At 30.4% G+C, this 27,389-nt stretch overlaps 1 protein-coding gene across 1 annotated transcript; it reads right to left on the bottom strand.

Moving 5' to 3' along the window:
* Nucleotides 1-16,299: 16,299 nt before the first annotated feature.
* On the bottom strand, nt 16,300-26,934 carry LOC133035769 (uncharacterized). The gene is made up of 7 exons (XM_061111976.1): nt 26,906-26,934; nt 26,732-26,813; nt 26,577-26,645; nt 26,397-26,481; nt 16,888-16,991; nt 16,450-16,475; nt 16,300-16,336 (listed from the first exon to the last, which is right to left on the bottom strand). The coding sequence occupies exons 1-7, from the start codon at nt 26,932-26,934 to the stop codon at nt 16,300-16,302; spliced, it is 432 nt and encodes a 143-aa protein (XP_060967959.1).
* Nucleotides 26,935-27,389: the final 455 nt, after the last annotated feature.

Below are 27,389 nucleotides of genomic sequence, written 5' to 3' on the forward strand. Positions count from 1 at the left end.
TGTAGTCTAAGAGTTTCAAAACCACCCTTATTGACTAACATATAGTTCCTCTTCTTAATCTTAAAAATTTACTTGATTGTCTTCCAATGTTCCTCTCCTAGATTAATCTGATACTTACTCATTACTACCACTCAACAGTAGGTGTCTGGTCTAAGGCATACTAAAGCATATCTGAGACCTCTCACTGTTGATTTAAGAAATTCTTTCATGGCTTTATCTTCTCTGGAATAGTTGAGACTTTTCCTTAGATAAATAAAATCTATATCTAAGAAGTTGTGAAGCTTCTATAGATTGCCATTGGAAAGAAAATGCATCAGCATCTCATGCTTGCATTAGAGTAAGTAATTACCAGGTATACCACAAGCCATAGGTTTAGATAAACTCATACCTATAATACTAGGAACAGGAATTTTTGTTAAGTCCATTGAATAGACTTATGAACGAAAATTTCCTATCATGTCCTTGTAATAGAAAACTTTAGGTTACTCCATGTGAATGGATCAAACCATAGTTCTATTGGCTTTCTTCTTAGTTTCTTATCTTGACAATCCATTACTTGTTTAAACTCACAATGGATTTTAATCACTAGTGTCTTCCAAGTTATAACAAGGTGAGTTCCTAGAAACTCTCCCACTACAACAAGGTACCGTGAACTATGTCAAAGAAAACTAAATGGTATAGACCTCTTCAGTTGTGTTAAGACAACAGAGGTAGTGGGATCATCTTGTAACTAATAAGATGATAGAACACTTATGGAATCAAGAAAAAATATCTCCTTTATTTGCTACTTTATTTTCAGACTTAGTCATTTTCTTAGAAAAGCAGTATTTGTTTAAACAAACACTTTCTTGTCTAATGATTATGGGATGCTCCACCCCTAATCACTTAGAATAGCTAACAAACATGCAAACCAGGGTTAGCAGTTCTAGCTTTTCTTAAGATTTCGATTAGGTCATCCATGAATCTAGTAATGATTTACTTTAAGTATACAACCATTACATCATTCTGAAATTTTATTACCATAGAAGGATTTAGGCAACGACTAGTAACTAATCATCAATTTGCAACTCGAATTTCTGGGGAGGTAAGTTTGGATATTATTCAAAATCAAATTAATGATCTTTGAACTGCATATCTACTAACTTTTTCTCCACCCCTATCAGTTCTCAAGATCTTTAACCACTTACCATTGCTAGAAATTCATGAAATTTTTCAAACATTTCAAATTTCTTTTGCATATGGTAAAATCTAGAGTGATCGTTTTAAGAATACAACGAAAACTTATATCCACCCCTGAATGTACATCCATCTGCGAATGAGATGAACTTACTTTCATTGGATATAGGCATATTAACTCTTTGCAGAGAATGATCTTGTCAAAACCACTATGAACAAGATACAAATGCCATAGATTTATAAAATATGTGGTTGTATCTTTTGATGACTTAAGTTTAGTTACATCAAAGAGTTCTTAGAATAGTGCAAGTGGATTCTGGTCACAGAATACTAAACTCATACTGTTTGAATCCATTGAAAGAAAATGGTTATTAAACACTTGTGAAAGTATAACTGTATAATTAGTAATTCTTTCTTGGACCACCACTACTAATCTAACTCTATGATTTGCCTATACAAGTAGGAGATATCTAAGATTGAGGATTTATATCATTTAGGGATAGAATTTCGGGTATATAATCATATGCGTCATCTAATTTCTTAAGAGAAAATAAGACTTTATATGATTTATAGACCATTCATCCAATGATATGTCATTAAGCTAATTCGAAATGAATAACCTAAGAGGAATTAGGATAATTTCGTTTTAAATAAGAATCCAACGATGCTCCGATTCGCGAGAGTCAAAGTAATCTTATTTATACAATCTTCTTGTTTCATATTGTAAAACACTAGTCTGAGGTGTCATCAATTGATGAACAGCTAGATGTTGCATATACAATATTTATCTTTCGAGATCTATTCTATCTTATGAGCTTCCACCATTGTTTCATATTCTTGCAAGTCTTATACAGTCGCCACCATTAGGGTGGTCATAAACTATATAAAAAACTTACAAGATTACTTATCTTTCGAGATTAAACGGTGCTAACTTGCTAATGAACGTTCCTCCATTAGGGAGGATTACTCACTAAAACAATAGCTATGTAAAACCAACAATGGAGATCATTATCCCGTTTAGGTGAGAGTCAAGGCTATTCTATCTTATGAGCTTCCACCATTGTTTCATATTCTTGCAAGTCTTATACAGTCGCCACCATTAGGGTGGTCATAAACTATATAAAAAAAAACTTACAAGATTACTTATCTTTCGAGATTAAACGGTGCTAACTTGCTAATGAACGTTCCTCCATTAGGGAGGATTACTCACTAAAACAATAGCTATGTAAAACCAACAATGGAGATCGAATATCCTTATACTAAAGCTCATTATTTAATGAAGGGTCGTATTTTCTTCTAATATTTATTTTAATCCATTTATTTTAAATATATATTTATTTAATTAAAATTTCCAATTTAGAATGAAAAATTCCAAATATAAATTTTAAGTTAATATTTATAAATTATACTTAGATGGATACGAAAATAACGTGAATTATTTCCATCTTAGTAATAATTTCCATAAATATTTAGAAAATTATTCAATTTAAGTTGTTTCAAAATTAATTTAAATTAATTTACAACTCAAATTTAATTTTCTATAAATATATATTGCATTTCAAAAAATGCTTTAAAATAAAATAAAAATAGATCTTGGAAAATTACTCTAATTTTATGTTGGCCCAAAATTAATTAATAAAAATTAATTTTCAACAAAAATATAATTTTCCTATTTAATTAAATATCTACGAAAAATTTCAAATATTTAAGTATCATGATTAAAAAAATCAACTTAAATATTAATTTTCTATTTAATTAAATATCACGAGAAAAATACTTCAAGCAAAACAGATAATATCTATCTAGACTTTCATAGACTAATTAATCCAATTTCTAATTATAATATATTTTAGTTCATTTATTTTAATTAACCATTAAATGAAAAAATTACTTATTTAAGTTGGTCCAAAATTAAATAAATAATTTTCAACTTTAATCTATTTTTCAAATAAAATTTGAAATTTCTACATTAAAGAAATGTAATTTCGAAATTTTGGGAAATGATTAATAAAATATATTCTGAAAATTATTCAAACTTAAGTTATTCTGAAATAAGATTCCAAACTTAAAATAATTTTCAACTTTAATTAAATAACATGAAAATAACAATATTAAAGTATCATGATGAAAATCAACTTAGATATTGAAATTTTCAATTTAATTAAATGTATTAAATTCAAGAAATAAATAATTAAGTAAAGAGAAAACTTAATTATTAATTCTAGTTTAATACTAGGAAAATATACTAAACTTAGATTGTACCAAAATTAATTAGGAAACAATTAATTTCACAATCAATGATATTTTCCTATTTAATATTAGAAATAATAACTAGTACTAGAAATAACTATCTAGAATATATCATTGACTAAGTGTTTTTCTAAAATTAACTTTAAAATATTACAATGAAAAATAAATTTCATATATTTTAAAAGTTAATTATGTTGCTAATTCAATTTTAATTAGGTTAGACTAATATAATTAACCTAATACAATTATTTAAATAAGGCAAATGGGCCTTCACAATTGGGGCAGTTCATGTGAGGGAGTTTGGGTTCAGTATGTCGTACCCACTTCTATGGCCCCCAACTCTCACACAAGGCCCAAAAGAGAGGAATTTAACCTTAAAATAAACAATTGTTATTCATTGAATAAGCCCAAATCTAATTGGGCCTAAATAAATTTCCTTATGTCAAAATTTATTTTAGCAACCTAGTCCATTTACTTAGTAAAAACTTAAATGGGCTTCCTATATGTATCTAAGCCCAAAAGCAAACATATAGGCTCACACAGGTCAAATGATTTGGATGGACCCTATCATGTTACTAGGTTTACACAGATGAAAGAAGTACAAAATTTACCTGTCACAAATTATTTATAAGATCTATCGTCAATTGGACTATGATTAAAATCAGATCATTGGATCATGATCTATCAACAAGTTAATCATAGCAATTTAGATCAGATAAATAATAGGTTTGTTAAAAAGTTTTGAATAAACAATATTAAATAAACAAACATTGTCCATGTAACAGATGTGAAAACAAGATATTAATATAATTAAATTATTATTCTTAAACTAACCAAATAAAGGAAACTAATTTTAAAATATCTAGGTTTATTTGAATCAAATTAAATATCTAATAAGATCAATGATTTAAAAGGAAAGAATCTCCAATATCACTTTCAGATCTTATAATTTAATAAAATAAACCAATTTTAAAATAGATTTGGTTAAATAATAATTACCATAATTATATGTCAAAATATCTCAAATTAAACAATATTCAAATCTCTACAAAAATATCTATGTTATTTAAATATTTAAGATATGATTTATAAATTTCTAATAAGAAAAAAAAATGATATATATAGAAAAAATATCATTTTTAAACTTATAATTTATAAATAATTAAATATTTAACAAAATAATAAATTTTTGAATTTGAAAAACATTATGGTAAGTATATCTATAAAAATATCTATGTTAATTTCAAATTTATTAATTATTTAATTTACCATATAAGATAATTTTAATATAATATTTTAAATAAAAAGACAAAGCTATCTTTTAATTTAAAATATCTTAAATATCAAAATATCCAATCTTATAATTAAATAACAAATAAATATTAAAGAAGTTAACAAATTTTTAAATCTGACCATAATAGGAAATATTGAAAATTGAAAACATTCCAAAATAGAAATATTTTAAATTGGAAAAATTCCAAATTGAAAATATTTAAAATTGGAAAAATTCAATTTAGAAATATTTAAAAAAAAAGGAAAAAATGAATTTTTGGGAAACAAACCCATGAAAAAATTGGATTTTTGGGGAAAAACCCCAAAAATCGCAATTTTGGGAAACTGCTGCCCAGGAGGCTGCATGCAGCAGCCCAGGAGGCTGCCAGCAGCCCCTTACGCGCGCGGAGGAGGGGGTGATGCCGAGGAACTTCGGCGCCTGCAGCATGCCTGACCGAGAAAACTCGGTCAGCTGCAGGGTGATGGACTGAGGGACGCGCGCGGATGGGGAGGCTGATCCGAGGGTCTGGTGCGCACGAGCACCACCCTTGACAGCCTTGAATCCCGATTTTCCAAAATTCATATCTTTCTCAATTTTTATCGGAATCGAGTTCCGTAAAAAAAAAAAATTGCTTAATTTTTCACAAGGAATCCAAATAAAATATTTTCAAAAATTGAAAAAATATTTTTCATGGAAAACGAAACTGTACAACATCAACATTCATCAATTAACACATAAACCAACATGAAACCATCCAAATCAACACAGAAACATGCAATCATCGTTTTAATTCATATTACATGAAAGTAAATCATTACCATGGCTCTGGTGCCAGTTGTTGGAAATTATTTTACTAGGATCTAGATTTACTAACAAGTATGTTGGATTAACAACCTAATATGAATTCTAAAACAATGAAAATAAACACATATAAAGTTAGAAAACCTTACAGTGGGTGCAGCGGAATAATATGACTCCTTCCGTTCAGATCTCTAGCCCTTTATTCCTTTCTGTAGCAGAGCATCACCAAGATCTGAACCTGGATCTTCTTTTCCCCTCCTTTGATGCAGAAATTCCATAGTCTTCCATACTATGATTGAGATACCACTTGATGTGTGTGGGCACTACTCATCTCACAAGGATTTCGAATTTTTCTCTCTTTTTCTCTCTTGAATTTCGTGGCTTATGGCTTCTCATGCATACAAGAGAAGAGAACAAGGTTGCTTTATATAGGGAGAAGGGAGAGCACAACTTTCCAAATAAAACAGTTTCCTTAATTACTGTGTAATCAATCAACTGCCTTATTTAGTGTGATCCACCACTTTCCTATTATAGCTAGGCTTTGATTAGCAATTACATGACAATTAAAAAATAAAAATAATAATTGGGAAACACAAAGGGAGTGCTCGGCCATTGTAACGCCCGTATTTTATAATAATAAACTCAAAAATTAATTTTAATAATTTATATATTAATAATCACATGGATCGGGATCCCGAGTATCAAAATACAAGTTAAAAGTACTTTACTACTATATACATATATATATTTTTTTTAAAAAGTTTAGCGGACATGCATCTTCAAAATACAGACTCCAAAATACTAAGAAATCGAAACCCTCCAGGTTGCACTGCCGCGATATGTACAATCATGCCGAGTTCTGCCTCACTGTTCCTCCAGCTTTGCTTTTCCTTTACCTACACAAGGTAGCAAACTGATGAGTCAACAGACTCAGTAAGATATGCAAGAAATATAAAAGTACTGCAATGCCGGCTTTATGATTAAGCCGCCCTGAGCTCACTAACCAAGCTCACCAAATGGTTAAGAACGTTCTTAAGGGAAGTACGACTACTGTACCAAATGCACTAAAGTACCAACTCTGTACTTGTGTTGGTAGAGCCCTAATTGTACTCCCGGAAATTACTAAGTGTTGTACCACGAACACGACGTACCCTGGGTACTCGTGTTGGTAACACCGTAACCACATTAACATACAATACTGTACTAACACTCTAATAGTCATTTTATATTCGTGCTAGTAGTATAACAATCAAAACAAGCATATACATTCATATATATATTCTTACGCTATCTTACCTCGTTCCGTGCTCAAGTGTGCCGGTCAGCCTGAGTGGAAGTGCAGCTCGACGTTTTACAGGGCCCTAAACCATAATGTTCAAAATCCGATGAGAGACTCGCTAAAACACTTACCGGGGATTTAAAATAGAAACTAAACTTAACCCTATTGATAAATAGGATGCCAATACCCTAATTACTTAAAAACGGGAAAAACTAGGGTTCGGGAAAAATTCCCAACCGGCAGGCCGGTTCCCAACCGGAACCCCAGTTCCTGGGTACCAACCGGTCGACCGGTTCTACGGGTCGCCCAGAACCGGTCGACCAGTTCTGTGCTGGGAACCCTAAAACCGTTCTTCTCAACTCCAATCAATCCCAAACTTCACAATAACTTCCAGAACACCTGTAAACATCATATTAGACCAATCCCAATCAATACAACTCAGCAATTCACACAGATTTTCAATCCACCATTAGAGAGCTAAGTTGAGTTCACAAACTCAAACTTTGCTCAAACCTCAATTCAACCCATAATTTTAGTTCTAAATAGCTCAAACAACATCAAACAATCTCCAGAATACTAAATTAAACCACCATAGATCATACAGCAACATAACACCCAAATTTCTTCAAAAAAACTAACTTAGGCTAAGGAAAGCTTAAAGAAGAAGAGCAAGGGAAAATACCTTGAATTGGAACCTTAGAACTCAATTAGAATTCTTGATATTCAGCTGAAAATTCACAGCCCCTTGCTGCTTAGGAAAAATCGAGAGAGAGAGAGAGAGAAAAAAGAAGGTTGAGGAAAAGTGATGGTTTTTCTCTAGGATTTTCTAATTTTCTCAAGAATAAAGATTAATGTCTCTTTTTTATATATGTAATATTCTTATAATCAGAATAAAAAAAATAAAAGAATAAAGGTTAATAATTATCCCTTAATTAATTACCAATAACTTAATAAAAGGTTTTCTAAGGCATTTTAATCACCAAAATATCCCAACTAATAACCAATACTATTAAACCTACAATAATACCCCGGAATAAAACAATGCTATATCATACAAAATACAACCCTCTAAAGGCCCAACGCCGCTTTCCACCGCTTCCGAACACAAACACAGAATTTAGGTAATTAGACATAAAATAGCATAACCACATATATGATACATTAAATATATTTCCAAAATATGCATTCATAATTATTAATTAATCTCATACATAAACCTTAATTATTTAATAATATAAGGTATTTATCATATGCGGTCTTTACAGCCATAGAGGGAATATGGGCCTCACTTGGATTTTGCAGTTTCCTCAATTTTATTTCAATTTCTCCAAAAAATGCCATTTTTCCAATTCTAATCATTTAAATGCCAAAATTAATTATTTAATAACTAAAATAGATTATTAAATAATATTGTCATTTAAAATAATTATTAATTAGACATACAAAGTTTCTTAATTAATAATTAAACCTAGAAACCCTTTTCTTTACGATTTCATCCTTAAACTGTGAGAATTCATAAAGTAGACATAGTCTAACTTTTAGAATTATAATTGATTAATTAAAATCAATTAACTGAGTCTTACAAGCAGTATGGCCTCAACTAGTATGGGGACCATGGGTCTATATAACCGAGCTTCCAATAAGTCGAACCGAATTTACCAAGTAAATTCCCTAACTTATTAATTCCTCATTGAATCCACACTTAGAACTTGGAATTGCACTCTCAGTCATATAGAAACGCTCTATATGTTCCACGATATAGACACGTCATTAGTTATCCATTGTTATAACCCTAATGTGATCAATGATCCTCTATATAGATGATTTACACTGTACAGGATTAAATTACCGTAACACCCTACAATGTATTTTATCCTTAAAACACTTAACCCTGTATAAATGATATTTCACCTAAGTGAAATGAGATCTCCACCATTTATCTTCGTTTGGTTAAGCTCGAAGGAAATCATCCTTTACTTCTATTTGCCAAATAGAAGCTATAGATTTCATATTTATGTTAGCGCTCCCCCACTCAATTGTACTACCGTGTTCCCAAAATGTACGTATCACCCTGATACAAAACTAGGCTTAACTAACAAATCAAAGAACACGAGTAACACTCTTGAAATTGAGCCTAACCATATCAGGATTTCGATCATGTGATCTAGGATCAACATGTGATATTGAATTGAATAGATATTTACGGTAAGTTTCAAAATCTAATTCAAAGTTCAATATCGGTCCATTCCAATGTATACTCCATACATCCGATACTGGTAAACTTTGCCAATGTCCTGGAAAGGACATAACACTTTTCCAAGGTGTAAGAATACCTATCGCTGATTATACCATGTCAGTCTAAATCCAGTGTTCTGACAAATCAGGGAATCAACTTTTGAACATATAATAAAGATTATATTCCACTGTGCTGACAACACTATAATCTTTAACAAACTCATATGTTCTGGACTTAAAAAGAATTCATACATTATATACACATATAATCATGAAATAAATCATGTGAACCATGCAACATAAAATGTTATTTCTGATCTTTATTAATAAGTAAATCTGATTATATGAAATGAGTATTTAGGGCATAAAACCCAACAATATCTTCTTTGTGAAGGATCAAGCCACTTGTAGTTCAGAATACGGTATTTTAGAATTTGGATATAAGAATTCCGGTAGATTACCACTTTCAGGAATCCTTTCCTATTTAAAAATTTAGAAAAATTCCTAGGTGGATGACCTTTTATGGAATTTTAAGATTTGTATTTTTATACCATTTTGTGGTACCGGCAACTGCACTTAGTCTTAGCGACTAAGTTGCCTACGTATCCTTTTATAGGAATCAAGTCAAACGTAGTTCCAAGTTTTAAATTTTTTATGAGGTGAACGACCTCTCTTTTTTGGGATGCCATTTAATTTGTTATGGCTTTGAAGTTTAGTGCATTTTTTAATTTTTAGGTAAAATTACCATTTTAGGATTTTTTGTGAGGTTAATGACCTCTTTGAAATTTGGTGAGGTAAATAACCTCTTTAATATTCCAAGATTAATTTTAGTGAGCTCATTTGGAATTTTGTGCCATTTTGTATGGCTTTAGAATTTACCACTTTTAGTGATAAATTGAGTCTTAAAATTTCTTTATTGTCATTTTAAAAAAATAAAGAAATTATTTGACTGATACTTTTAATTATTTATTCCAAAATTTAGGGAATAATAATTTATCTTTTATTAAATACTATCTCAAAATTAAATTTAAATTGCCCAATTAAAATTAAAGATAGTATCTAATATATTTATTTTATAATTCAACTCCTATTTGAATTATATAATAGACACATGATATATATAGCCTCTTGACTGTTTATTTTACGATTAAAATACTTGTAAAATATATTGATATATCATCCTCAATTGTTGTTAGCAGTTCATAATTGTGAAACTATTCTGCATATACAATTCGGCGTACACAGTAAGTCACTCTATCTTTTATTACCTCACCTCATGATATACATATATTTATGAAATACATAAATATACATGCTGACACATGACTTGGACGTTCTCAAAAAAAAAAAAAGTGTATCTATATTTCGGCTGGTAATAAATATGAGTGTATATACATTGTTTTGGTTTCTTTTTTAGCCCATATAAAATATATATGGTCACTGTATACGATAATTGGTAAAAGCGTGAGTAAATATTCATAACTCTTTCCACATTATTTTTTACCCTCTCATATGTAGTATAGATATATATTCTTTATATGTATGTCCATATTAATATTCTTTATATTATGTATATGTATATATATATTTAGATATATTGTGTATTTTGGTGTTTGCATTTATACACACTCCTGCATATTGAGTACATATACATTATTTTGTGACTAGAGAACTAATCCGCGCTTCGCGCGGTGTTGGACAACATTTGTTATTCTTTTTTTTTGAAATTGTTATTTTTTTTTTACCAAATTACTGATATAATATAGAATATTATATAGTATTGTGAAAATTATTGAAATTATATATTTTTTTATTTTTAAATGTGCATAAGTTTAACAACAAATTCAACATTATTTTCTTTTCTTTTGAAATTATAAGACATTATTTTAATTAAATATTCAATTTGAAAATACATGTGCTATCTTTTTTTTTTTTAATTCCCTTTGTAGGTTTTTTTTTTCTTTTAAATGGAATCCCTTTTCGTAGTTTGTTATAAAATATTGAATTAGTTGTATAATTATATATGTTTTATTTTTAATTTAAACTAAATAAAATATATATTAAAAAGATTTATAAGCATAAGTGAAATAGAATAAAAATAAATATTATCTTAATTATTTTTAATTTGTAAGTCTTTGCTAATAATAAATAAAACATACCTAACATAATATCAATATTATTATTGTTTGAATTTTTTTTTTTAATATTTTTATTATTGTCATTATCACTATCAATATCATTATTGTTTAACTATTTTACTTTTTTTTTTTTTTATAAATACTTTAACTGTTTTATTTATATTTGTGATTGGTTAAATATGATATAAATAAGTCATTAATATACTAATTAATTTTAAAAAGTTCTATAAGAAATCGGTTATGGCTTCATTTTTTTATTTCATTAATTGGTGGTCATTTGTCATTAATTGAAGTATTTATGAATTAACATGAGAAGATAAATAGTTTTTTTTTTTTTTGACTTGTTAAATAAAAAAAAAATAAGAATTTTTTTTTCTTGCATTAATTGTTAATTTTTTGGCAAAGGAATAGTATAATTGTGAATAATCTTTTTTTTTTTTTTGCTAAAAGTAAATAAATAAACATTAGCACAATAACACTACAAAGCCTTGTGTAATATTATCAATATCTTTAGCTTTAAGCTTGCTAAAATAGCATTAGTTTTAAAAAGTTGCCTTTAAATATTATCATTTCTATAATAAAAAAAAAATACTCATACAATGCTAACATTAGGATTCCAAGTCATCTAAGTATTCAGTTGTTGCTTTTACTTAATAATAAAATCTAAAATAGCTAAGATACGCAAAAAAATAATTAAATAATAGTTAAAAATAGATAAATTATATAATAGAAATATCATAAATATATTCTAATCTTTTTAAATATTTCTATATTGAAGAGAAAGAGAATTTTTTCTCTTTTCTTCAGTTTTTTAAATATATTTTAATTAATATGTCAAAAAAAATTTCTAGTTAAAAGATTGTTATATATCCTTTTATATTCTTCCTTTTTATTTTATTTTTTGGAAAAAAAAATCCTTTCATATTCTTTAGTTGAAAAGAGAAAAAGTTTTCATTCTCTTCAATGAAAGAATTAATATTTTATTAATTATGTTTTAAAAGGCTATTAATTATTAACACTAATTCATAACAATTTTTTTTGTTAATATTAATATTAATAATATTATTAAAGGAAAGATTGTAGACTATTTATTACATAACTATAGAAATATAATGTTAATAGCACATTTAATTTACATTAAAATTAAAAATAATTAATATATACATTATATATAGAGTATGGAGTATAAAAATAATATTAAAAAACTAAAATACATGATAAAAATTGAGAAAACTAATAATAACATGATAAAACTCATGTAGATTGTCACCTCGTACTTTGGTTGTGCTCATACTCAAGATTAGTAAGTGTCCCTTTAAAAAAATTAATAATTGTAATACATGTAAAATAATAAATGAAGAAGCATATATTTATATATATAAATACACATATATATTACAAAGGAGGTGAGACTATTAGAAAAAATATAATAAAAATTAAGAGGAATTGTGTCATTTTTATTTTATTTTGTAATAGATAATAGTAAGAGAATTGAGAAGAATATAGTAAGAGAATATATGAGAGAAATTTTTTTTTTTCAAAAGAAAATTACCTGATATTTTTTTTTCTTGCAACTATAACAATTGAATAGAATTTACTTTCTCTCTTGTGTTGAATTTTCATTTGTGACGATAATCTTGCAAAATATCATATAAAAACAACACTAACATGACAATAATTTTCAATTACAGTGATATATATTACTTGAATATTTTTGAATAGCTCAAAAAGAAAAAAAAAATAGAAGAAACTAAAATCTTAAGAAGACATAAAAAGAATACATGAATATTTTCAATTACAGTGATATATATTACTTGAATATTTTTGAATAGCTCAAAAAGAAAAAAAAAATAGAAGAAACTAAAATCTTAAGAAGACATAAAAAGAATACATGAATATTTTCAATTACAGTGATATATATTATTTGAATATTTTTGAATAGCTCAAAAAGAAAAAAAAAATAGAAGAAACTAAAATCTTAAGAAGACATAAAAAGAATACATGAAAGTGGTTTTCTATATGATTACAATATCAAACTCATATAACATTTGGACTTTGGAGCTTCTAAATATATATAAGTACATAAATTTTAGGGGTCCTATAGTCTTTACCAATACCAAAACATATTATATATATATGTATAAAATAAATAATGTTATTACTAACCTAGTTTTTGAACTTTCAAGAGTAATGTATAATTATTAATATTGATGATATATAATTTTATTATATTAATTAAAATTTATATTGTCTCAAATATAGGAAGGTGGAAGAGTGTATATGTGTATATATGCATTGTATCTTGATACATTAATTAATCGTAACTATTATTTTTGTAGAGCTATTATTATTTTGTAATTGTATATGTTAAGAAATTTTTAAAATAATAAAGAAATAAAAATAGATAATATAGAATATAAGAATATTAGAAGTCATTGCGGATCATAAATTATGTATGTGAATATACAATTATAAACTATATATGTGAATAATGTGTAAAATAATATTGTATATGTGTGAATATTAAGTACTGAATTTTTTTATATATATAGAAATGAATTTTATTGTTCATAAACTAAATTATATATATATATTTTAAAAAACTCAATTATATGATTTATAAAATTCTATAAATAAATAATATATTTTGTGTTTAATAAAGACTAATTATATATATATATATGTGGAAGGAATACCAATAGTTTTTATATGTTACAAAATAAATGTGCATATTAATAGTTTTTTTTTTTTTTTTTAATGTTACAAAATTAATGCAAACACACTTTGATTTTATTTTTGTTGGAGAAAATGTTAAGCCCTCAAAATTAGAAAAAATAGAATAAAAAAGATAGAGAATGCCACCTAAATCTTTTGATGCTTTCCTTTATATATATATATATATATATATATATATATTGATGATTCTCTCTTTTTGTGAATTTATAATATATGTATATGTATACACAACCTCAATGATGCTGCATGAGACAAAGACTTTTCATATATATTTATATATATATACTAGGTGATTGTTACGTGCCAAGCCACGTAGTGTTAGTTTTATTTAATATTTTAGTTTTTTATTTTAATTAATAATTAAAATAGTATAATTATTTGAACGATTTGTTTTATAAAAATAAAATATGTGTCAGTATATTTAGTAAGTAAAACATAATTGTGTTATAATAATATATGTTATTAATAGTAAAATGTACATTAATCTTCTAATTGAAAAAAGTTCTATTATCTCATTTCATATTTAATAATAGCTACACAACTATATATTTATAGACTTTCACATTCTTTGCAAATTACTAATAAGCACCAATAATATTTTCATATTCTAATATTTTTCAACCTTCTCCTCTTGGTGGTAAAATTAAAAATAAAACTAAAAATAAGCACAAACATATAAGGTAAATACTAATTACAGCCCATTTTATTTTTTTTTATTATTTTTTTAAGCCCAAGCCCAAAAATCTCTAAGCCAACACAATCAATCTTCTTTTATATTATCTTTTCTAGATATTTTATCTATATTTTTCTTTTTTAAAAAATAAATAAAAAAAATTATTAATATTCTCCCAAGATAGGTTTGTTAGAGAGATATGTGGCTAACATGATTTTTTTTAATTTAAAAAAAGATTATTAATATTTAAAAGATTGTTTATTTAAAAGATTGTTTAATTTTTTAGGTTTAATTATTGGGTTTATTTTTTAACGGGAGATCAAACCTAATCGTTAAATTTAACAGAATATTCTTTTATTTTTAAGTATATTCTGTTAAACCAAGAATGTTAAACCAAGAAATGCCGTTAGATAGGCACTTTTAATATATAAAGATATATATATATATATCCAAATCCTCACAATGAGTGAGTGGTTTGCGATATTTTTTTTTTTGACCAGATTATATATATAGGGCAAGACTATGGTAGGACTTAACATAAGTTCCCTACCGGTAGGGAAGTTTTTTTAACCATTGATTTTAGATCATGTGGTCATTAAGATATAAGGTGTATACTGTTACGATAGGACTGCTTGTATGCAATTAAAACTTTACACATATTATAATAATATTTAATTATATATTTATTTTTTTTTAAAAAAATAATATTAATAATTAAAAAAATATTAATTTTTAATTTAAATTATTATTATTTTTTAAGAGTTAATTTAAATTATTTTTGTATAAGTATTTATTTTCATAAAATAATTTTACTTACGAATTTTGCTAATAATTTTTTTATACTAATACTTCGTTATAGCAAAATCAATTACTTAAGTACTTTTGCCTCTAATTTATAGTGAATTATTAAAGGCGACTTTTTAAAGGTGTTATAGGCATAAATTTACCCTCCCCGCGAGAAAGACTTGTCTATAGAGAACTCGTTGTATTGAAGGTGACTCGCAATATTATAGTACTCGCAGTACCGAAAGAAAGGATCTCGCAATATTAACTAAAAGAGATCTCGCTATATTAAGAAAGGCACACCTCGCATATATTTGATGAAATCGCAGTATCAATAGGGAAAGACGCAAATACATACACCAATCAACGAAAGTCAACAGTCAAACATTCAAAGAGCATTCATGACAAACGTTACACATATTTTATAACCGTTGTAATTAATTTGATTAATAAGCCAATTGTTATCATTATCATTATTATTTTGTAACGGTCTCATTATGACCATTATTTGTAACCGATGCCTACTACCTATAAGTAGAGGCTTTCCCCTCCATTCAAAGGGGTTGATCTGAATGAAAAAACAGAGCTAGAGTACTCTTTTCAACAGTGGATTAGGCAGGTCGAGCCCGAAGCTCCTGCTGAACCACTATATTTTTCCGTGTCTATTTTATACTATTTACAATACTCGCATACATTATACACTATACTGTTTGAGTACTCGCTATTCAAAGTGAGTACTCGCATATCTATTATTTGGTATTCAAGCATCTCTTGAATACTCGCACAAAACTGGTGTTGTCGAAATTTGCTCGACAACAATTGGCGCCGTCTGTGGGAACGATTTTTATAATAATTCTATGATTTTTTGGAGGAAAATCACAACGTGATGAACGAGTATATACAAAATCAGCCTCTATTCAATCAGACAATATGTGAGCAATCTCAGCCCCAACATTCAGAGATCAACTATGATCAAGAGATTATCAACAGCACTGTTCAAAGCAACACAAAAAATTCCAGAAGAAAATTCACATCAGCAAAATCAAATAAATATCTCCGTCTGAGATTATCCACAAATCTATTCGAAGGGACAAACAACCACAACCTGAGAAGAGCCCCCAATACCAAAGACTACAGATTGTTTCAGGAATCATAGCAACGAGAAATCGAATTGCACTAAGAAAAAAGTAGTGATTACATACTACCTCGACTCATCGCCAAAAAGAAGTTGCACAAACAGAAACACTGATGTTGTGACTTACTATCTTGGTATATGACAGTCGAGACAGAGAGTTGTTCCCAGTAAGGGCCATTTATTGAGTAATCTGCGGAGAAGGCGATTGTGATTTCAGCGCCATGACCGCACAACCAAAAAATGGCAGCCACAAGGACGAAAAAGATAATGTAGACCTCGCTGGTCCGCATAGAAAAGTGACGAGATAAAAACGAAATCTCGTCACCATTCCGCAATGAAGATTCGCCTAGTACTGTGATATATAACTGTGTATACATGTAGTAAAGGACGACTAGCTACTACGCCCACCTGGTCACCATTCCCGTCACTGGAAGAGAAAGGAATCAAGAAACCTGAAACGGCGTCGCTATCTCGAGTTACATACAACGGCAATAGAGACGCCAACCGTCCAACTGCAAAAAAAAAAAAATTATTTTTGCATTAAAGGAGAGTGGGGTAACTAAGAAGAACCCAAAGGCCAAAACGTATCAATTTTTATCTTTGAAGAAATGTACCTGAAAGTTAATTATTTGTAACGTTGTCGGCGCCTCTGCTATATAAAAGGTAGACGTTTAATTGATAAAGAGGGAACCCTACTAAAGCCTTGAACCTTGAGGCTTCTTAGAGATAACAGGCCCAATTGGTATCTATTTTTTATGTGGAAAACAAACTGCACATAAAACGTTTATGGCCCAAATTCATCTCTCGTGAATTAATTTTGAGTGGCCCAATGTCTGAAGCATGTAAATGTTTCAACACCCATGCACAAGTCATATGTGGAGCCCAAAGTCCTCAGAAATGTATCGTGTAGGATCTCAAAAATGCTGGCCAAATACTTAGCCAAAACAAAGTAGAAGCTCTCTCGTATGTGTGGATCACTTTCAGCCGCTATTTTATTTCTATTTGCAAATTGGCGAGCCCTACGTGTGCTCATTTTTTGCAAAATTATTTGACAAGTTCACAATTATGCTTATGTACTCTCGAAGAGGCGAGCTCAAACACTCATTTATGTATGCTAAAATACCAAGTATATGGCAAACTCGCGATAGTGCTCAATTATTTTTATCCATTAGCACATCGCAGATATGTCCAATGTCTCGCTTAGGCACCGCTCCGATTCAATCGGGCAACACAAACCCAAAAGGTTTGCTGGCTAACGTCTCAGAAAAATGAAAGAATCGAACCCTACTCAAAAGGTTCGGACGATGAATTAATTACCAAAGGCAAAAGACTTTTTTGTCTCATTTTAGGGCCCGATGGCCCACTTGGTAAATACCACCCGCTTATATATCAGATGTATAAAAGTAAAGAGGCACGATATATTAGAGGAACGAGAAGGGATCAATCAACACCTAGACGCTATATGTGCGGATAGCCCAACGCCTACAGATTACCAGGTGCACTTTTTCCTTTATTTTAATCAAGTCCAGCACTTTGGTCAAATAATTGTTCTATATTTGATAAATTATTATCCGTTAACTTCTAAGGGGAATAGAAATGCATCTGAATGCATGATAAAGCTATTTTTTGCAAAGTAGAGTGAAACATGACACTTATTTCTTGCATAATTATTTATGAGCGTATTGCAATACCCATTTTTTCATAATCGCAAATTGGCGAGCCCAATGTGTGCTCATTTTTGCATGATACTTAGAGCCAACTATAATGCTCATTTTTGCATATGCTCAAAAATAGTTGGCAAGTCGAAAATAGTGTTTATTTTTTCCCACGATTATGCTTATCTAATCGCAAATTGGCGAGCACTGTCTGTGCTCATTTTTTGCATGGCTATTTAGGAGCCAAGTATGATCTTCATACATTTATTCGTTCATTGGCGAGCCCAATGTGTGCTCATTTTTTGCATAATTATTTGGGCCAACTATGCTCATTCTTAAGTAATCGCAAATTGGCGAGCTATGTGCGCTCATTTTTTCTTAATTATTTAGCGAGTCTATTGCAATAATTATTTTTCATAAATAGGCAAGTCCAAAGACTCATTTTTGCATGATAAAATAACAAGTTTATCGCAAACCCCTGATGGTGCTCGGTACTTTTAATACTAGCACATCGTATATATGGCCAAATCTATGCCTTATTTGGACGATTCATGAAAAAATTGCCACTCCGTCCTAACGGACAGTACAGACTCCAAAGAGTTCTGCTGACAGGACATCTTGAAAATATAAATGATGATCGATAGTCATTATGAAAACCTCGATAAGGTAAAACTAAAGATCACCTGCAATGTGACAGATCAAATGTCCCTCAAGAAAAGTTCAACGATTAGACAGCAACATGTCATCGCAAGAACTAGGGGCATGATAAGGGAGCAATTCCCACAGTATTTCCTTGCATGATCGAAACTTGCGAGAAGGTGCGACCGAGATAGGGTCTAGTCGCACACTATGCATCGCATAGTAAAAAGAATAAAAGCGGGACGTAGAGAGAAGTTAGCACAGTCGAGACATATATCGAGTATATGTGATGACCCGGTGTTTCTCCCTCAAGCCTATGTAAAGACTGCATCTTTACAAAGCATTTGGTCCGAATGACCAATGTGTACGACAACTCGACCAGAACCCGCGAGTTCTATGTTGTCAGCACATGAATGCCCGATGCGCGACCCGTTTAGTCGCAGGCATTCCATGAAATAAGAACCCCGAGAGGTTCGTACACAAATGCTTGATATGCGACCCATTTAGTCGCAGGCATTCCATGAAATAAGAACCCCGAGAGGTTCGTACAAAAATGCTTGATATGCGACCCATTTAGTCGCAGGCATTCCATGAAATAAGAACCCCGAGAGGTTCATACACGAATGCCCGATACGCGACCTGTTTAGTCGCAGGCATTCCATGAAATAAGAACCCCGAGAGGTTCATACACGAATGCCCGATACGCGACCTGTTTAGTCGCAAGCATTCCATGAGTTAAGAACCCTGAGAGGTTCACACAACAAAACAAACCTCAAGAGGTTTGTGCATTTATTTGAACCCCGTAAGGTTCATACATCAGTGCAAACTCCAAGAAGTCCATGCATCAATTAGAACCTCACAAGGTTCATAAGAACCCCGATAGGTTCATACACCGATGAAAACCCCGCGAGGTCCATGCATCAATATGAACCACGAGCGGTTCACACATCCAAAAGAATCTCGCGAGATTCACATTTTTATTGTGCGATGGTCTTATAAGAAACCTGCGAGTTTAGATAACCAATCAAAAATGTGACGCACAACATGAATAAGGCATCATGATCATCGACAAACGCGGGCTTGGACTATTTTAAGTTCTCCAGCACAGAGCAAGCTATACTGAAGAACTAGGGGCATGTGTTATAGGCATAAATTTACCCTCCCCGCGAGAAAGACTTGTCTATAGAGAACTCGTTGTATTGAAGGTGACTCGCAATATTATAGTACTCGCAGTACCGAAAGAAAGGATCTCGCAATATTAACTAAAAGAGATCTCGCTATATTAAGAAAGGCACACCTCGCATATTTGATGAAATTGCAGTATCAATAGGGAAAGACGCAAATACATACACCAATCAACGAAAGTCAACAGTCAAACATTCAAAGAGCATTCATGACAAACGTTACACATATTTTATAACCGTTGTAATTAATTTGATTAATAAGCCAATTGTTATCATTATCATTATTATTTTGTAACGGTCTCATTGTGACCATTATTTGTAACCGATGCCTACTACCTATAAGTAGAGGCTTTCCCCTCCATTCAAAGGGGCTGATCTGAATGAAAAAACAGAGCTAGAGTACTCTTTTCAACAGTGGATTAGGCAGGCCGAGCCCGAAGCTTCTGCTGAACCACTATATTTTTCCGTGTCTATTTTATACTATTTACAATACTCGCATACATTATACACTATACTGTTTGAGTACTCGCTATTCAAAGTGAGTACTCGCATATCTATTATTTGGTATTCAAGCATCTCTTGAATACTCGCACAAAACTGGTGTTGTCGAAATTTGCTCGACAACAAAAGGCGATAAGCCACACTTAATAAATATTAGGAGTAATTTCCAGTACTACTAGGTAGGGGTGTTCGTGGTGCGGGTTGTGCGGTTTTTGAACATTTTTTCAAACCAACTCGGACGTGCAGTTTTTCGAATTTCCCAAACCGCACCCGCACTGCGAAACTAAAAAACCGCACCGCAAAAAATGGTGCGGTGCGGTGCGGTTTTTGCGGTTCCTGCGATTTAGACTATCACCAAATAATTAAACTATCACAAATACAACAAAGTTTGAGCAACACTTGTCAAAAATACTATAAGGCTTGAAAATGAAAATGAAAAAAAATAGGTTTCAATAATACAATAATTAGTGAGGTTTGGGTTGAACATTCACATATTGGACCTAAATAAATATAAAAATTAGTATAATTCAAAACTGCAAACCGCACCACACTGCGCGATTTAGGAAAAATTCAAACCGCGACCACACTGCAAACAATTTCAAACCGCATTTTTTTTGCGATACGGTGTGGTGCGGGCGGTTTGAGCGGTTAATGTTGTTTTTGATTTTTTAACTAAAGTTGAGCTGATAAATTCTTACTGTAAACAATTTTTAAAATTTTTATAAAATTAATGTAATGTATTTTTTTTTTGTAACCAACAAATGCACAAAAATAGCAGCCCACAAACTCATCCAGCTGCAACGTGGCATTTCACAAGCTCAAAATAGGACCCTCACGCGCCCGTGAATGACACGGCCCATTTTTGGCCTAGTTTGGATATCATCTCCCACCTAGACGTCTATATGTATGATGTGGTTCTACTCTCTCCATTGCATAACAATCAGCTACACAAACAATGATAAAATTTATATACATTTTTTTTTGTTTAAATTATGATTGGTCAATTAGACTTCCCTATAGCATAAGGAAGAAAAAGCATAGCGTACCTTAGAATTCCCCTATATATATAAAAGATTTTAAGGTTACACTCTTTTTTTTTTTTTTTAATTTCTGTCCCATTCAATTTGGAGTACAAATCCTCACCCGATAGTACCAACATGTATAACATAATTTTCCTTTTTTTTTAACTGTATCGCTTTCTTCTTTTTTTTTTATTTTTTTTTCTTTTCAAACATATATTAAAAGAAAGTAATGTCATATCTATTCTATATAAAGTGTGCCTATATAACTGAATTCTTGGTTTATGAGAAATTCATGGGTGACTTTTTATTTATATTTAATAAAATAATAAAATATTATTTATATATAATAAAATAAAAATAAAACAAATCTCATTAATATTTGAACTGATATTTGTTGTGTTTAACAGATTTGTTGTGAATTTTCTGCGCCAGTTAAAAACAAATCCCTAATTGAAAAAATAATCATCACTGTAATTATTAATTATTATTTAATTAATAACTATATAATAATTTAAAAACAAATCCCTAATTGAAAAAATAATAATTAATTTTGTAGGAATACTTTTAACTTTGTTATTTATCATATAGATAGTATATGATCAATTGAGTTGCTTAAGGGGGAGAACCCATGCTTCCTAAAAAAAAATACAAAAATTTCACGTCAAGGATAACTACTATATGAGTATGTATATATTAAGATTAACGTACTTTTTATTATTAATAACAATGTACATATCATAAATTTATAGATACAATTATGTTTTATTTATAAAATATACTGACACACAATTTACAATACTACTATTTAATATACTTAAAAATAATTTCAAATAATAATTAATTATATGTTTTTTTTTAATTATTTATTGTATTATTTTTAAATAAAATAGAAAACACCTAGCATAAAACTAAATATACGTGCCTCGCACGCAATATCTAACTAGTATATATATATATGTAAAGAAAAATTAGAGAGAATGAGGGCATCTCAATTTTTTAGTTGAATGAGGCATTCCTTGGATGAGAGCATCCATTTTTTTTTTTTTTTTTTTTTTGTGGAATGAGGTCATTCCTTGGATGAGAGGATCCATTGTTTTTGTGGAATGAGGGCATTCCTTGGATGAGAGCATCTATTTTTTTATGTGAAATAAGGGCATTCCATGGATGAGAGCATCTAATTTTTGTTTTTTTTTTGTGGAATGAGGGCATCCATTTTCATTTATGGAATGAGGGCATTCCATAAATGAATAGAGAAACAAAAAATAAGAACGGGAGAGGAGCAAAATATACATCAAAAGAAAAAGAAATAGGAATGGGATCATTCCCTGAACACTTATCCTTGAAGCTTTTTAATTGTTGCTAGAAAAGTACCGTAGTTTTTTTTTTTCCTGTGTTTCTTTTCTCTCTCTTAGATCTTTTTTTTTTCGAAGTCTCCATCCCCTTTTCAGTTCTCAACTCCTCTTATTTGTAGACCCTATTTTTTCCAATAAAATTATTTTTTTTTTCCTGTAACATAAAGGATGATTAAAAATTGGCGAGTGGGAAGTCTGGTTGACTGATTAATTTTTTTTTTTATTATTATTCTTTTAAAGCCACTTATTTTTTTTTTAAGAAATAATGAAATAATAATAATTTTATTTATTATTTTTTTTCGTTCAACAATACTTATTATTGACTATATATTATTATTTAAGGATAATTTAGTTGTGAAAATATTGTTGGCATAACATACATAACATAACATAATAAGTACTGAAATCAATTCAATAAAAATGCAGTAAAATAAATTGAGCTAATGTTACGGTCAAGCCACGTATTATTAGTTATATTTAATTTTTTTTTTTTAAAAAAAATGTTATATGTAATTTTAAAATAAATAATTTTAGAATAACAATTGTAAAAAACATAATAGTAATTTGATGAAAAAAAAAATAATATATTGTGCAAAATTTTAAGAAATAAAATTTAAACTCAAATGTTAGTAAAATATAACAAAAGCAATAATATTAAGTTTATGAAATTAAAAGCTAAATAATATGTAAAGGGGAAATTTGATTTCTATACTTAAAAAATTAAAATATTTTATTCTTAAACCAATACATTTTAAACTAACAAAAATATGACACTTTTCTCAAAACCCCAAAAAAATCCCTCAAACTCTCACAACATCTCTCTTTCTCTCTCTATCTCGGCATCCCACACCCGAGGTCCGATGGTCGGACCATGGGGTTGTTGGAAATTATTTTACCAGGATCTTAGATCTACTCACAAGTATGTTGATTAACACCCTAAATATGAACTTTCTAAAACGATGAAATAAACACATATAAAGTTTAGTAAACCTTACATTGGGTGCAGCGGAATAATATGACTCCTTCCGTTCAGATATCTAGCCCTTGATTCCTTTCTGTAGCAGAGCATTATCAATATCTGAACCTGGATCTCTTTCTCTGATTCTTTAGTGCTGAAACTCCCTCTTGCTGAAAGTCTTTCTTCACGATCTTCCTCACTATGGTTGAGGTATCACTTTCTGTGTGTGGGCACTACTCTCACACTAAGAATTTCGAAATTGAAGAGGGAAGGAAGAGAAGAAGTGGCGGCTAAAGATAGGGAGAGAGAAAGGCTCAGGTTTTTTCTGAATGAAAAGTCAGAAGAAAAGTGTAGAAATTTAGTGTAAATTTCCTGAAGCCTTTACTATCTATTTATAGCATTCCACTAGGGTTAGGTTTGAATTATTTGGCATTAAAATAATGAAAATATCAGTTTAAATTCCCTACAAAAGTGGCCGGCCATGCATAGTGGATTTGGGCCTCACTTTTTGCAATTTTGCAATTTTATCTTTTCTGCATCTGATTTTCTCAAAAACGCCAATTTTCTAATTCAACCATTTAAATGCCAATTCTAACTATTTAATAACTATAAATAATTATTAAATAATATTGTCATTTATCATATTTATTAATTGAACCATACAAAGTATCATAATTAACAAATATGCCCGTAAAACTCTTTCTTTACAATTTCGCCCTTACTTAGTGAAAAATTCACAAATAGATATAGTCTAATTTGAGATTTATAATTGATTAATCAAAACCAATTATATGAGTTTTACAAGCAATATTATCTCAACTAGTGCGAGGACCATGGGTCTATATAACCGAGCTTCCAATAAGCAGATCAAGAATTTATAACCTAAATTCACTGACTTATTAATTCTTCGTTGAATCCACGCATAGAACTTAGAATTGTACTCTCAGTATATAGAATGCTCTATATGTTCCACCATATAGACACATCATCAGTTATCCATTGTTATAATTCTAATTTGATCAATGATCTTCTATATGAATGATCTACACTATAAAGGGATTAGATTACCGTTACACCCTACAATGTATTTAATCCTTAAAACACTTAACCCCGTATAAATGATATTTCAGCTTATGTGAAATGAGATCTCCACCATTTATTTTCATTTGGTCAAGCTCGAAGGAGATCATCCTTTACTTACTATTCGCCAGATAGAAGCTATAGATTCCATGTTTATGTTAGCGCTCCCACTCAATTGCACTACCGTGTTCCCAAAATGTACGTATCACCCTGACCCAAAAGTAGGCTTAACTAACAAATCAAAGAACACAAATAGCCTCTCAAGATCGAGCCTAATCATAACAGGATTAAGATCATTTGATCTAGGATCAACTAGGCGATATTGACTTGAATAGATATTACGGTAAGTTTAATAAATCTAAGTCAAAGTTCAATATCGGTCCCTTCCGATGCATACTCCATGCATCCAACCTGAGCTTTACTTTAACCAATGCTCTGGAAAGAACATAGCACTTCTCCAAATGCAAGTAAACTCTGTTGTAGATTATCATATCAGTAAAACCCTATGTCTGATAAATCTAGGAAACTTTATTCACATAGTCATGTTTACTTTCCAATGTGTTGACGACACAATAAACAGGATCAAGTATGTGAAAAAGGTTTCAGATGAATTCATACATTATGTACATATAATCATGAAATAAATCATGTGAACCATGCAACATTAAATGTTATTTCTGATCTATATTAATAAGTAAATCTGATTATATTGAAATGAGTTTTATTTAGGGCATAAAACCCAACAAGGGTCCGATGGGGTCCGACCAATCGGACCCCATGGTCCGACCATCGGACCTGGGGCTTTTTTTTCATTCGGTTTGAGAGAGACGAAGAGAGAGGGGGTCCGATGGGTCCGATTGGTCGGACCCCATCAGACCTGGGGCTTTCTTTCCTTTTTTTTTTGTTTTAGATTTGATGGGCTGACAGTGAAGAGGGGGCTTGGGATTCGTGGGCTTCGACCGTCGGTGATGACGGAGCCTGGGATTCGTGGGACCGGCGGTGACCTGGGCTTCGACCGTCGTTCGGGTTGGGGTTGGGATTCGTGGGTGCCGTGGGTTGAGCGTGGGTGAGGATCGCTCGGGTTGGGGTTTTCGTGGGTGAGGGTGGTTCGAGTTGGGGTTGATCGTGGGTGAGGGTGGTTTGGGTTGGGGTTGATCGTGGGTGAGGGTTTTCGTGGGTGAGGGTGGTTCGGGTTGGGGTTGATCGTGGGTGAGAGTCGGCTGAGCATTTACAAATGGGAGGGGTAGTTTTGGAAAATTGGTAAAATGGTCATACATTACAAATTTTAATGAGTATGCATTTAAGAAAAAAATTATAAAGTTCTGTAGGTATGGAAATTCAAATTTCCCTATGTAAATTGTTGATATTTTTGTAAAAGAAACAAATCTACGTCATATTGTTAAAGATAATAAATTATAAAGATTCTCAAAATTAAAAAGAAACATACAATTACAATTGAAAACAATATTGAAAAAGCCCCTCTAAAAACTCCCTTTGGATATAGTCCTTTGACTGAGCTTGCTTACAGAATGAATGTTTTAGCAATATTTTTGCAGAAAGGAGCCTTGAATGGTCTTTTATCAAGCAAGAAACAACCATTTGCCTAAAGCTCTAAAGAAAAACAACAAAGAGAAAGAAGCTCATTCACATGTATAATCATAATGAATGAAAAGTATAAATAAGATATTAAGAAGTAAAGATCATACATTAGAAAACATATCATCTGAAAGATTAGTAACGCAAGGAGGTCCACTTTGCAGTGTCATTAGTAGTACCTATTCATAATTTAAAAATTGGTTCAGATTAAACTCTATTCGTAATTAATGTGATTAGAGTCCAGTAGATTGAGCAAGCTATGCACTTTTATTGGAGGATATCTTGAGAAAGGAGCATGACCATGAGCAAGCTCTGTTACAGTTATATCAAAAGACCAGATATCAACTCTGCACCAAAGTGGTAAACTAAACATATACTGTTAAAATGAAAAATGCAAAATGCAATGAGCTACAATTTTTTTAAGATAGAATAAACTTACTTCAAGTCATAACCATGCAGCTGCTCCATGACGTCAGGAGCGCCATCCTACAGAAAAGATACCATCATTTATTGATTTTATATATATAATTAAGACAATGTGATTGAAATGAGTAATTTCTTTTTATTGTAACTTGTTCATCAAACCGTTACTTTAATAATATAATTCCTTCCAATCTTAGAGAGAACTGAGACCCTGACTTGATTCACTTAAGTGTGCATTCGTTACAAATATTCACCCTGGCCTTGATGTTCCAATAAACGTGTTCCTTAAAGATCATTTAGAACGTACGCTTTTGAGACATCAGCCCTGTCCTATATTGTGATTCTACTGAAAATCATGACCCTGTCCTATATTCATATTCTACTGAAAATCTTGACACAGTATGCTACTTTTTCCTTTTCATGAGAATATAGAATCCCCCACCCCTTCCAAAAAAACACACAAAATCTTGTTGTAGACCTTCTAGTACCTAGCCAAGCTA

The sequence above is a fragment of the Cannabis sativa genome, chromosome 1, assembly GCF_029168945.1.
Source record: "Cannabis sativa cultivar Pink pepper isolate KNU-18-1 chromosome 1, ASM2916894v1, whole genome shotgun sequence".
Taxonomy (NCBI): domain Eukaryota; kingdom Viridiplantae; phylum Streptophyta; class Magnoliopsida; order Rosales; family Cannabaceae; genus Cannabis; species Cannabis sativa.